General features: G+C 34.8%; 1 protein-coding gene across 1 annotated transcript in view; it reads left to right on the top strand.

The window, feature by feature from the left end:
* The first annotated feature begins 408 nt into the window (after nucleotides 1–408).
* The window catches only part of Primpol (primase and DNA directed polymerase), a 34,933-nt gene continuing 20,585 nt past the window's right edge, over nucleotides 409–14,756 (top strand). The window contains exons 1-5 of the mRNA XM_026400611.2: nucleotides 409–498; nucleotides 4,878–5,103; nucleotides 6,418–6,515; nucleotides 8,288–8,417; nucleotides 12,870–13,017. Of these exons, the coding sequence (XP_026256396.2) occupies nucleotides 4,924–5,103; nucleotides 6,418–6,515; nucleotides 8,288–8,417; nucleotides 12,870–13,017 (556 nt within the window). The 5' untranslated portion in view covers nucleotides 409–498; nucleotides 4,878–4,923. The remainder of the gene's footprint in view (nucleotides 499–4,877; nucleotides 5,104–6,417; nucleotides 6,516–8,287; nucleotides 8,418–12,869; nucleotides 13,018–14,756) is intronic.

Genomic DNA, 14,756 nt, shown 5'->3' with positions numbered 1-14,756 from the left:
CAGGGCAGTAATTAGCAAAGAGAGAACTAATATGATTTAACAAGTCCTCCTTACCGCATTGTGATGCCCCCCCCCCATTTTTTGGGGTGCATTGTAGTTGTACATATTAATGTTACATATTCATTCATTAGTTGTTACATATTCACACAATATAATTAATAACTCCCCTTATGCTAAATTTTCTTGCAAAAATCATGCTTTCAATAAAGCATTAGCAGCAGTTTCTTCTTTTCACCTAAATTATACTAATTTACTTAATCTAGAGAAGTATTAATTATAGCAAACAGCTAGAGGCAATGTTTCCTGACTTAGCCCTATCATTTCTCTTTACAGAGGTGTCCTGGAGGTAGCAGAATTTGATCTGGACCTTGAAGGAGAAGAATTCAGGAAAAGCAACTGTGAGAGAAACAAGAGCAAGAGAATTTCTGGAGTGATCCAGGAGCAGAAAGTGATCATTATCATTCATTTGGTGAGAAAGCTGAACGAGAATAATAATAGGTAAGTGATTTAAGGCCAGATTCTGGAGGGGAGTTTAGACTTCATGAAGTAAGCTATAATGTGAATTGAGTGATGCTGTGAAATAGTTAATTAGTATTCCTATGGAGAGTTTTGAACGTAGTTTAAGGATGTGTCTGGCAGAGTTATGTTGTTTGGATGGGAGGTGGAGCATGCCTATAATCCCAGCAGCTCTGGAGGCTGAGGCATGAGGCAGGGGAATTGCTAGTTCAAAGCCAGCCTCAGGAAAATTGAGGAGGTAAGCAACTCACTGACACCCTGTCTCTAAATAAAATACAAAATAGTGCTGGGGATGTGGCTCAGTGATCGAGTGCACCTGAGTTTAATCTCTGGTTACCCCGCCCCCCAAAAAGAAAATACTAGAAAAGAACAATGTATCACTATAAGATTTTTTTTTTTTTTTTTTTTTGGTACGGAGGATTGAATCCAGGGGTGTGCTTTACCACTAAGCTACATCCCCAGTTCTTTGTATGTTTTTTTAAATTTTGAGACAGTGTCTTGCTAAGTTGGTTAGGGCCTTGCTAAGTTACTGAGGTTTGCCTTGAACTTGTGATCCTCCTGCTTCAGTCTTGAAGTCGTATGTATTACAGGCACGCACCGCTGCACCCCATTGCTATAAGCTTTCTTTGCCCATATGATAGGTTTTTGGGAATTTAAATATGAGTTACTTTTGTTTAAGCATACACAGGCAAAGTACTGAACTGGGGGGAAAGGAGGAAGTTCAGTTAATTATGTTTAATTTCTTAAGGTGTTATTCATCCAGGAAGTAAACATATAATACTTCTTTTTTTTTTGGTACTAGGGATTGAACTCAGGGGCAGTTGACACTGAGCCACATCCCCTGCCTTATTTTGTATTTTATTCAGAGATAGCGTGTCATTGGGTTGCTTAGCACCTTAGTTTTACTGAGGCTGACTTTGAACTCGTGATCCTCCTGCTTCAGCCTCTGAGCTGCTGGGATTACAGGCATGCACCACCATGCCTGGCCCATAATAATATTTCTACAAGTGAATTTTGACCACATACTCTAGAATGAATATTTAAGCACTGAGAAAAATAGTATATAAATGTATTACAAGCAACTGGAAAAGGATAATATTAAGAAAACCTTGTCATATACCAGAATATTACTAAATATTAGAACTAGAATATTACTAGAAAACACAAAATCCTGATGAATCTAATCTCAGTATAGAGGGAGAAGTTGGAGTTAGGGGATTGGGGTTGATCTATGATTACACAAAAGGAGAACCTAGGAGAGCTGGGCTAGAAAGAAGCATGGCAAGATTGGCTTCAGGTCTCCCTAAAAGCTAGTGAATATGAATCATGTATTCCCCTAGTCCAGCTGCTGGGGGGAAGCCACAAAGAGTCATAGCTGAGCAAGTCTGAACATAAACCCAGGGAAGCCAAGGCTGCTTAGATATGATTGACTTTCCATTTATATCCTCATTGCCCCTTCTCCCATAGTTACCCTGAAAAGACTAACCCAACCTTTTTTTCTAGCTCAGCCACCTGATAAGGATATCAAACATGGTTAAATAGACATTCTGGTGCAGTGTTGAGAAATAAATTATAAAGCTCTTTAAACCTACTCTCTTAAAATACATCAAGTATTTTCCTTTGGAACCTGGAAACTATTGCCAAAAATAGTTTTGGTCTCTGGGTAAAAAGAATCTTTATGTATAATTATATAAAAGAGTACTGTATTCATTCTCCACCAGGAATTAAAAGCATTTCTAATATGATGACATATTCTCCCATAAGGTAGGGATGAGGAATATGATAGTCCCAAACCAGAATGCCAGATGCCTTCCAATTCTCCATTTCCTTTGCTTTTGTCATTCAACCCTCCAGTTGTCTTCTGATCTCATACCAGCTGTTAAAATGTTCGTGCTGTGCAAAGAATTTGGGACATGATATATACTGATCCCACCCACTCCCCGGTGCCCCCTGTTGATGCTCCTGGTTTCCCAAAGGCAGCAAATCTTCAACTGGTTTTCCATTGAAGACTCCGTGACTTTAATGTTTGACATACTCCCATGTTCATACCAGGATTTTTATAAAAACAAGCAAACTTTTTCTTCTGTCTTTTTTTTTTTTTTTTTTTTTGTGGTGCTGGGGATTGAACCTCAGGGCCTTGTGCATGTGAGGAAAGCATTCTACCAACTGAGCTATATCCCCAGCCCCAAGAAAACTTTTTCTGAGAAGATTTCAGACTAGCTGTTATGGTGTATGTCTCTGATCCCAACTACTCTGGAAGCTGAGGCAGGAGAAGCATAAATTTCAGACTTGGCTGGCAACTTAGTGAGACCCTGTCTCAAAAGAAAAAATAGAAAGGGCTTGGAATGTAGCTTAGTAATAAGGTGCTTGCCTAGCATGCATGAGGCCCTGGGCTCAATCCCCAGTACTGCAAAAAAGAAAAATTAAGATTTCAATGTCACTAAGTGTGAATGTTTATATGGTTATTCCTAGTCAGTTGTTGGTTAGATACTATGATTCAGATATGACTGTGTTCTGTGTTTGTTTTCTTCATTAAGCAAACAGTGGACTTTGTTGAAAGTTAATACATTTCATATAATAGACAGTTTCTCAATTAGGTTTATCTAAATATAGTGGATTTTTATGTAGTTATGAAGCAGATTAAAGTAAAATGAATATCCAGAATCTATCTAGCAATAAAGAACCATAGCACTATGTATATACACACACAAACACACACACAAGCTGGGGATTAAACCCAGAGCCTTGCACATAGTAGGCAGGCTCACCACTGAGCTACACCCTCAGTCCATTCTCCCACCCCTTTAAAATTTTTTTTGTCTCCCAAGTTCTCCAGGCTCTCCCATACTTGCAATCCTCCTACCTCAGCTTCCCAAATAACTGGGTATAAGGGGCTGGGTTTGTAGCTCAGTAGTAAAACACATGACTTGCATGCATGAGGCACTGGATTCAATCCTCAGTATCACATAAAAATAAATAAATAAAATAGAGATATTATGTCCAAATAATTGGGTAGCTAGGATTACAGACGTTGCATCACCACATCTGGCTAAGAACCATAGCACTTTGTATTGACAAGTTAAAGTAGCTTTTAAAAATACTTGTAATGCAAAAATAAATAAATAAATGAATTTTAAAAAATACTGTCCCATTTCCTCAATCCACCAAATTTATGTTTCTTTCCGAGGAGTATCTGTTGTGAAATTTATATTGATATCTCTAGAACTATGTTTGTTTCTTGGTTTACAGTTTTCTTGTGGATTAGATGTTACTCTGGATTCACATATCTAACTGCTGGTGCTGGCTGTTAGCTGGGATGTTTTGTTTCTTCTCCATATGACCTTTCATTCTTTATGAGGCCACAGTTATAACATGACAGTCTCAGGAGAGAACTGCAGGATAGCCAAATCCAATGCAAAATCACCTCTTTTATTTTAAATTTGTCAGTGTGACATTAGCCCCAGCAAGTCACAGGGCTAAACCCAGAGTTCATATGGAACTGAGCTTAAATGGCATCTCTTGCTGGAAAAAAAAAAATTGTAATGACATTTAAGTGATGTTATGCTTAGATACTAAAACTTGTGTTGGGAGACAACAAATAGACATCAGAAACAGAATAAAAGAGAACTAAGAGGTACACACTGGTGTCTAGACGTGAACTCTATACTAAGAAATAGTAGCAGAAGAATGGTGACCAAGTTAGTAGTACCAGCTGGGCATGTAGGTAGCAGATGGTGCAATAAAATGGTTAAAAGAAAAGCTATAATGATTGGAAAAAAAAAGCACTTACATTTATGTGAAACTTTGTACAGTATAAAATATTTTTATATTCTTATCACATCTGTACTCAGGATACAAAAGGTTATTAATCCCATTTTTAAAAAAAAGCAAGATTCTGGGAGCTTTATTAACCTTTCTGAAGTCATAACACTACTAGGTGAAAGAGCCGTTAGATGGAAGAGAATCTAAGATTTCTGATAACCAGTCCTGTTCTTGTTCAATGGTAAAACTTCATGTAAAGAATAAAATATACGGGCTGGGGATGTGGCTCAAGCGGTAGCGTGCTCGCCTGGCACGCGTGCGGCCCGGGTTCGATCCTCAGCACCACATACAAACAAAGATGTTGTGTCCACGGAGAACTAAAAAATAAATATTAAAAATTCTCTCTCTCTCTCTCTCCTCTCTCACTCTCTCTCTCTAAAAAAAATGAAAGGTATAAACTCTTCAATTTAAAAAGAGAATATAAAGCAAATAAAGACATAAATGTTAGGAAATGAGTTTGAAATTTTATCCACCAAAACATGTTCTAAACAAAGAAATTGATGGCCTTTTTGTTTGTTTGTTTTAATACTAATTGATAGAAAACGTAAGTGGAACAGGATTTATTCTCCCCACACTTATAAACCAATGAAGAGAAAATGGGAAGAAAAACTGAAGCGAATTGAAGAACTAGCATCTCAGTATGAGAGGAAACCATTGTCCTCTGTTTATAGACCAAGATTGTCCAAGTCAGAAGAACCACCCTCCATTTGGAAACTGTTTTATCGACAAAATCAAGCTTTTAATTTTGTTAAAAGCTGTAAAGAGGTAATTGCTTCATCTTCTTTTTGTTTTTTTAGAACAACTATGACTCAAGATTTCTAAAAATATCTATTTGACTCCATTTCAGATTATGTTCTATATCAAGAGAATTTAATGGCAATCTTAAAATCACATGTTGTAGGATATTATTCCTTCAAATCATTAACCATTTAATTTGTATTAGTAATAAAAAATGATATAGATAGTCCAATTAGTTTAAAAAAATGTGTAATCACATTTAAATGAAGCTGTGCTTAGAGAAAGGGCAGCCATACATATTGTCAACACATTAAGCAAGTGGGAGGAAGAAGTACTTGAAACATTCAAAAAAATTAATACATGAAGCAATAGAGTACATTGCACATTCTTTGTTTGTTGGATACCATCAGAAATAAAGAAGTATAAAGGAAAAGATAAGGTGCATATTTTAATCCAAATTAAATGTATTGTAACTCTTGGCCATTGATGTTGTGTAGAAACCTAATACACTTAAGTTTTGGGAGTGAGACCCTTCTTTACCTAGCAAGAAGAGGCTCACTTATATCTTATCAAAATAGTTTAGGAAATATAAGAAAAACTTTTCTTAATTATTTTGTACAAACCTAACTCAGGTATCAGAAATTAAAACATAGATTCATGTCAATTTGGATTTTTAAAAAAGATACAGGTGTCTGCCTGCTGGTTTTGTTAATTACCGACTTATAAAATTTATTTCAAAAAGATTTTTAATAGGATCGAGCAGCTGAGTCCTATGATTTCTTCATTCATGAAAATGAAAGTAGGCTGAACAGCTTCCTTAGCTTAAATGGAAACAAAAGAACATGTGTATATATGCCTTTATTAGAAGCAGCTCTATAGCCCAGCCATGAAGGTCTATTTAATTCAGTATTCTAGTAGTCTTTAAAAAATTCCTTCCCACACATTTTTATAAATATTAGAGAATTGATTAATTGATTTTTAGCTCAAATTATTTGTAGTAATATTTAGGTAGTTTTGAAATAAATATAGCTTTAATTTCATATACTAAGAAATACAACTGTCCTAGGAGGTTTTAACTTAATGTAATGGAATCAAGAATTTTTTCCCCTTTAATCCATTCTGTTTGTTTCCATTTTGTACATGATGTGAATGATTAGAAATGAATATAAATAAATTTTGAATTGCATGGATATAGTGACTTTTTTTTAATAATATGATTGTCCATATTCCAGTTTCTGAAAACTTGAAGCATGAAAATGTTTATGAATATTTAATAGCATGCAGTTGAATTTAGATTTTCGTTTTTTGAATTTTGTTGAATATTATTTTTGATTTTTTAAGGATGTTCATGTATTTGCTTTGGAATGTAAAGTGGGAGATGGTCAACGCATTTACCTTGTAACAACCTATGCTCAACTTTGGTTTTACTATAAATCTCGGTAAGTAGTTTCTAACAGATTAGTCACTCCTTTACTATTAGAATTGGGTTTGGAGTTCCTTTGTCATTGGAAAGAAAAATCAATCTCTCTCTCTCACTCCCTCTCTCTCTCTCTCTCTCTCTCTCTCTCTCTCTCTCTCTCTCTCTCACACACACACACACACACACACACACACACACACACACGTTTGTGTATCCAAAGGGAATTCTGTGAAGTTTTTCTTTTGCAAACAAGTATTATGTTGTACCATTATTACAAATGAGTATTTACCTGATTAATTATCTAATAAAGAAATATCTGCTTTCTGAGCGATGAATTCATGGATTTTCCAGACCTGAATAATGTATGGAATTAATGTAAATTAATATGGGATGCTTGTTTCAATTTAAAATACTTTCATTATAATGTTACTTAAGTAGTTGCAAATATAAAACTAGACATAGTTATGTTTATTTACATGGAATTCTAATTAGAGGTGAATTAAAATTCTTAAGGTAATGTGACAGATGATGTTTTGCTGAAACTAAACCTTGCAACATAAATATGATACTGATTATTATAAAACGTATACCTGCATGCATGTGCCTGATGTGTGTGTTGAATTCCTGTACTACCTATTACATGTTAGTACTATACCCCCATCACTTTTCCTTCTTCAAGTTACTTACTACAAACCCTTTATTTGTATAGTATGTCATCTGGACTTCACTTAATCTGAATTATCATTTACATTTGAGTCATCATCCATTCTTTAAAAATTTTTTTTAATTAAAAAAAATTGGGCTGGGGATGTGGCTCAAGTGGTAGCGCGTAGGCCTGGCATTCGTGAGGCACTGGGTTCGATCCTCAGCATCACATAAAAGTGAAATAAAGATATTGTGTCCACCTAAAAATAAAAAATAAATATTTAAAAAATTTCTTTGTGATTGTAAATGTATAGAATGCCTTTATTTGTTTATTTTATGTAGTGCTGAGGATTGAACCCAGTGCCTCACACATACTAGGCAAGCACTCTGCCACTGAACTATAGCCCCAATCCTCATCATCCATTCTTATTACCTGTATCAAAGTCTTTCCTCCCTTTTTAGCAAGACTGTAACTGTAAATGTGTCCATTAGAAACATTAGTAAAGTCAAGTCATTCAGAATATTTCTTTACCAATTTCTAAAATATCTTACTACTAAAAATACAAAATTGAAAAATTCTCATGAAAAATTTATAGAACCTCAAGAATATGTGATTCCGGGATCGCAGTTTGAGGGAAAAAACTATTTTCTCAAATTTGTTTTATGATGATACCAAAAACCAAATTCAGAGATATTATATAATATCAAACATTTGTGAATAAATAACACTGTAAGACTGACCTTATTTTCCAGTTAAATAATGTTTTAGAATATAATTGTTATCTTTTGATGGAAACTCTTGGTACTGTGAGCAATAAACCTATTGTGAGCACATTTTCTTTATTACGTTATTTCATAGGCATATGTAGTTAAAGCACAGTTTACACTGTCCTTGAGGTATAAGATCAGCTTCCATGATTTAACAGGTAAAAGCCAGATGCAGGGGCACACACCTGTGTCCCAGCAAATTGGGAGGATGAGGCAGGAGAATCATGAATTACAGAGGCCAGTCTCAGCACCTGTCTCAAAATAAAAAAATAATGGACTGGAGATGTAGCTCAGTGGTAGAGTGCCCTGGGTTCAATCTAACTAACTGACTAAATGGTATAAGATATAAATCTAACAATCTTGAATTATTCAATTTAGAAAAAATCTCATGCACTGCTATGAAGTTATTCCTGAAAATGCTGTATGCAAACTTTATTTTGATTTGGAATTTAACAAACCTGCCAATCCTGAAGCCGATGGGAAAAAGATGGTTGCATTACTCATAGAGGTAAAGGATAGATTATAGTTTTTCTTCCACTTTCTATTCATCTCTTCATTCATGTATTCATTCATTCAGCAAATCCAGTCTGTGTCACTTTAGATTTTGTATTTCTCCTTATTTCTTGCTACTCTTTCTTTGACTTTTATTTTTTTGACTTTCATTTTCTGTGAGTAGTATTAAAAAAAAAATTGAACCATGAAAAGTTCAATTTTTGTCCAGATATTTTAATAATATCACTTTTTTTTAAGAAAGCTTTGAGAAAGATGGCAGTTTGGGAGTTTTCTGTGTTTTTAAATTATGCATTAATTCTCTGACTTCATTACTAATAGCTGATTTTGGTAAAGGCCAGATAAAATATTTTTTACTGTAAAATTTGAGTACTGAGATGAACCTCAAGGAAACTTCAAAAGGTAGTATCAGAATATTTGAACTGGCAGGAGTTTGGGAAATCATTGTATCTTGTTCCTTCATGAATAAGAAAATCAAGACCTAGAAGAGACCATTACCTGCTCAGGCCTTACAGCTAGTTATTGGCAAAACATAGTCTAAAACTATAGTTGTCCCAGTTTTCATAGAAGAGAAAGGTATAGTTCACACTCCTTTTCCCCCAAACCAAAACAAGTTTTATTTTTCTTAACATAGCCATTGAACAATTAGAAATAAATCTTATTTCATTAGAGTTGGTAAATTATGCTTAATTTTCAACTTAATTATTTAAAAAAAATTTTTTTAGTTGCAGTTAGACACAACACCTTTATTTTATTTATATATGTTTATGTGGTGCTGAGGATCAAACCTAGCGCTTCGTATGTGCTAGGCAAGCACTCTACTGCTGAGCCACAACCACAGCCCCTTAATTCGATTTTAATAATTCATAAATATTGATTTTTTTCTGATGTGTGATACATTTCTGTTGTCTAAAGTAGAATTTCCTATGTAGCTTCTCTGAGGCTTTACAATTAATTAAGATTCAAAGATTGGGCTGGGGTTGTGGCTTAGCGGAGGAGTGCTTGCCTAGCACATGTGAGACACTGGGTTTGATCCTCAGCATCACATAAAAAACTAAGTAAAATAAAGGCATTGTGTCTATCTACTACTAAAAATTTACTTAAAAAAAAGATTCAAAGATTTTCATCAGCATGAAATGTGGTGATTCCCTTAATAAAGATGTACAATATTATATTAGAAACTAGAAATATCCCTAATGAAATCAACATTAGTATAAATCCTGTTTGCAATGTAGATTAATGAATATGGATGAAAAAGAGCATTTACATGTTCAAAATAATTCTTTTCCTCCTAATTCATTACATCATTTTATCTAAATAAGCCTTGAACAACTAATCTACATCAACAAAACTTGGAATAATTATAGAGCTCTAGGTTTAAAATTATATATTTTCATTTAACATATTTACCATGTTGATAGAATAGTTCATATTAGGATTGTTTTACTTAGTGAAATGCTTTTATAAATAACTATTGAAGTTATTTTCATTTGTCATTTGTTGGTTACTTTGTATGCAATAAGTCTATAGTCCAATGAATAATTTTTTATTTTGAATCTTTGAAGAAATACAGATTAGACTAGGTCTCTTCTTTTGTTATGGTTTTATTAGTGCAATTATAGTTTTTACATAATATTAGGTTTTATTTTGATATAATCATACAAGCATGGAATATAATTTGCTCCCCTTCAGTCCCCATTTCTTTCCCTTTCCCTTACTTCCTTCTCCACCTTCTCCTTCCTCTACACTACTGGTCTTCCTTCAATTTATTTATTTTTTATACTAGTTTTTAAAATATTTTATAGATATACATAAAGGTGAAATTCACTGTGGTATATTCCTGTGTGCATAGCATAATTTTATCAATTTTTAATGTGTCAGTTAATAAGTAACTGATTAATAATAACTACTTATGATATTAGTGCCCTTTGCTTCATTGACTTATATGACAAATTTGATAAGCCTCTTCTGCCAATTAGGATGAATTCTAGTGCTAGTGGATTTTATCAGGTAGTGTTGTTCAAACAATCATTATTCTTAACCTCTAGATTTTACAACTTAACTAGTTAAATAACTATAATTTTTATTTGAAGTTTAACTTAAGTTGCAATAACTACATTTATTCTCTGTAGCTCTAAAGTACAGAACTCTGTTTCATTCATCTACCAAAAATAATTTTGGCTTCTACCAAGTCGAAAGCACTGTGCCTGGCCTCTAGGAATACAATGGTGCACCCAAAGGACAAGAGTTTCTGACTTCACAGAATTTTTAATCCTATGGAGAACAGATTTAGCTGCCATTTAAAAAAAAATCCATAATGAAGCAACTTAAACAGGATAGAAATTTATTTCTCTCTTATATAATATCCCGTGTAGCTCCATTGAATTAGGTTTCAGGCTGTTGCTTTACCAATCCTGAGATGTTGCCTAATTCACATTATGAGTGTAACCTAGAAATGGCATACATTGCTTCTTTTCACATCCCACTGGCCAGACTTAGTCACATGTTCGTGCTTTTCTGTAAAGGAGTCTAGGGAAAATGGTCTTTACTCTTTGTGACCTCTTACCTAGCTAAAAAATGGGGATTCTGTTTCTGCAAAACAAGAAAACAAATGTTAGGAGATGCCTTCTGTAATAGAGAAGAAACAAATGTCAAAATAACCACATAAATTAGCATAAAATTAGATCATATATTATTAAGAGATAAAGGCAGTCTTTATAGTGATCAGTGATTGTGACCAGAATCTAAGAAGAGGCAGGAAGAGTCCTTCCCTAGAGCCTTTGGGGAAATCTGGCCCTCCCAACACAGATGGATGGACTTCTAGCCTCCAGGACCCTCAGAAAATAAATTTCTGTTATCTAAATCCACCCAGTCTGTGCCACTTTGTTAAGACAGGCCCAGCACACTAATGTTTGCAGGTCTTAAAGGGGCCCTTTCCCTCTTGTTGGGCAAAGAGGGACTTCGGTTGAGTTTCATCTTCATTGGGATGAAACTAATCATGCTAATTTTCTCTGAAAACTTGGACTGCAGTTATGCCTTTTTTCTTGAACCAATTTAAAGTGTTCAAGTAGTATTTGCCTAAGTCCTCCCACTTATAATTAAATTGACTTTCCTCAAGATGCGCATCAGAGTTTCTTATCCCAAACTTATTTGCCTTTTATTACGGTCTATTACTTGTGTTCCCTAAATATAACATGGTTACTTCCTTATGCTTGTTCCTCATTATTCAAATCTGTACCTTAAACCTTCTCAAACTCTTCTTGGCAGGCTGTAAAATCCCCAGGCATTAGGAAAACCTCAACTAATCATACAATAATTAAATATTTTGATAAATGGTGGGAGAAAAGGTTGGGGAAGTGTTCTTGTTTTGGCAGCAGTAAAATAATTTTCTCTCCATATAGCAGTCCTGCAGACTTCTTTCCTGGTTTCTAATAAAAATGGGCCACATCTTCTCCCTGAAAAAAAATTAGCATAAAATTATAGTTGTGTCAGTACTGTAAAGAGATAGAATACGTAAGGAGAATTTGGTGTCAAAATGGAGATTGATGTACCTTCTCTGAGAAAGTGGTAATTTACTGATGAGTAAACTAAGATAATGAAGGGGAATATGGTACTCTAATAATACCAAAATAATGTTAATGAATACAATTTGTTGCATAACTATTAGGTGTTAAAGTAATTGGCAAGAACATTTTTACTATTTTCAGGATAACTTCACATGGTGGTGCTTAGTAGCTTCATTTTGCAAAGGAGAGAAGGAAGGCTTATAGACATGTGATTTGTCTTCAGGTTGCATAGCCAGTACTTTCAAGCAGTTACATGTGCCAGACACTGTGCTGACTCCTAGATCTCATTTTTTTCACTATTTTTAACAACTCCCAACATTAGGTGCTATTATCATTCCCATTTAGCAGTTGAGGAACATAAGGTTTAGATTTGTCCAGAGTCAGAGCTGATAAATGACAGAGCTACAACTCAGACTTACCTTACCTCATCTTGAGCCTTTACCCAGGTTGCTGCCTCTGTAACTCATGGCGGTCAATGCCAGTGTCATCTAACCCCAGAGGCTACATTCCTGGAGGTGAATTGGGGTGCTATACAAATGAGAAATTTTTTAATAGCTCAAATTTTAAAAATGGAATTAATGACTTTTTAACTCATGTTTAAAGAGATGTTTAAATTTGTAATTTTAAAGGAGGTTAATGTACACATTGTTTGACTTCTAAGAGGCCTCTTTAATCTTTAGAGCCAATGAATTCTTGAACATAAATATAATTTTTAAATGATATATTCAGTTTATAAATTGATAAGATTGTTATATTGTAAATGTTCTAAAAGTAAGTAAAAAATTTATTTTTAACATTAGACTTATTTGTGCCAAGATATTTGCATTTGCTCATAGAAAAAAATTTAAACATACAAATTATTTACATTTTACTTGTGTTTTTAGTATGTTTGTAAAGCACTTCAAGAATTATACAATGTTAGTTGTTCATCTGAAGATGTTTTCAACTTGGATTCTAGCACTGATGAAAAATTTAGCCGTCATTTAATATTTCAACTCCATGATGTGGCATTTAAAGATAATGTTCACGTTGGTAAGTACACTACCTTTTAACATACTGTGAGTTCTATTAACAGCTCATATTTTCTTATTCTGCTTAAAATTTTATAAGTTTTTATGGTTGCCAATCTGTCCTAAAATATTGAAATGTGATTTTTTTGCTTTTCCAGAATTTGTCCTGATCTCTAAACTATCTGTTCCATGAAGGTTAACCTACTCAGGTTATCTTTGGCATTAGTGCTTTTCTCTCATCACACATGTTGGGGTTGGCCATACATGTCCTGGTACTGGTTTCTGTTTAACAGGATTCATTTCTGTTTTCTGGATAACTCGTAAGCAGTCTTTAATTTCAAGCCTTATCTGTAATGCCTCATATCTGCATTTCTGACCTTTGCTTCAGAATTGTGGTAACCTTCACTTTGAGCTTTGGGTCCCACATCAAGAAAGATTCATAATATTGTTCCACATGTAATTTCAGGGTTGGAATCTAGATGTATAAACCCAAAATTGTAACCAGAGTATTTGTTCCAGGATTGGGCATTTAGAGATACATATGGCCTCAGTCTAAAATGAATAGAGTCTACTGGAGAGACAAATAGGCAAAAGGGGAATACCAACTAATAAGGTCTAAATAGGAGCAAAAATTCAGAGTGTTTTTGAAAGCAAGGATAGGACAAGCATTCCTAGATCTAATCAGCAGATTGTTGACTGAAGTTCAGGAAATGGGCAAGCCATTTCAGCACTGCAGGTGCCTTAAAATTTCATCAGTAGCCAGGATGAAAGTCATGAACATAGTCACTAAAGGACGGCCTTGAAAATTGGGAACTTAATTGCTGGATCAGGGCAGTGGTAGGTCACAGTGGCCTCGTGTGCTATGTGCACAGGGCTCCTTATTATCTCCCCATTTTCTGTTAACTTACTGCATATTCTTTCTGTCTCTGTCTCTCATCCCTTAGATATTACAGTCCATCCTTGATCCTCTTCTCACTGTACTTGCACCCTTGATGAATCCACTGTCATAACTTCCATTATCATCTGTGTTGATGACTCTCAAATCTTTATCCTTAGCCCAGATTATTCTCCTAGATACCACACTCATACTGCCAGCTGCCTTGCAAACATCCCCATAGAGACACTTCAAACTTAACATGTCCTATGCCAAGCTCCTCAGCTTCTCAATCTTCTCTCACAACATATAATCAGTGAGTGGCGTCACTCTCCACCCAGTTACCTCAGGAAAAATTTTGTTGTCAGAGTATCTCTCTCCACCTGCTCATTCAGTCCGAGTGAACTGTGCCACTCGGGTTCCTCAAACCCTTCTGTGATTATTCCTTGCCTTTAGGGAAGTATATAGACATCCTTGCTTGCAAAACGGGACCCACTGTGCTCCAGCCTCATCTCTTAACTCTGTCCTCACTTAGCTCCTCCTGTGGGCACATTTTCTCTAGTCCTTGAGACTTTGCATTTTTATTGCTTCTGTTTGAACCGATATACCTCCAATTCACCTGGTCTATTAAGACTCAGTGTAAATCTCAAATCATTTGAGCTGTTTCTGTCACATCCCAAACCCTAATGTTTATTTTAGTGTTCTGGGCTACAGAAAGTGTCCCATACTTATTGTATCAAAGCATTTACCACTTCCTGAGATAGTTTCCTGTTTTCCTTGTCTTCTTCTCTATTCCACTTAATGTTTCTGTACAGCAAGGGGCTATTTCTTATTCACTATTGTTTTTTCAGAGCTTAGCTTACATATATTAATAGTATTTTTTATCA

The sequence above is a fragment of the Urocitellus parryii genome, chromosome 14 (assembly GCF_045843805.1).
Source record: "Urocitellus parryii isolate mUroPar1 chromosome 14, mUroPar1.hap1, whole genome shotgun sequence".
In the NCBI taxonomy this organism is placed as follows: domain Eukaryota; kingdom Metazoa; phylum Chordata; class Mammalia; order Rodentia; family Sciuridae; genus Urocitellus; species Urocitellus parryii.
The sequence above is the reverse complement of the archived record's forward strand: the minus strand, read 5'-3'. Positions and strand labels throughout refer to the sequence as shown.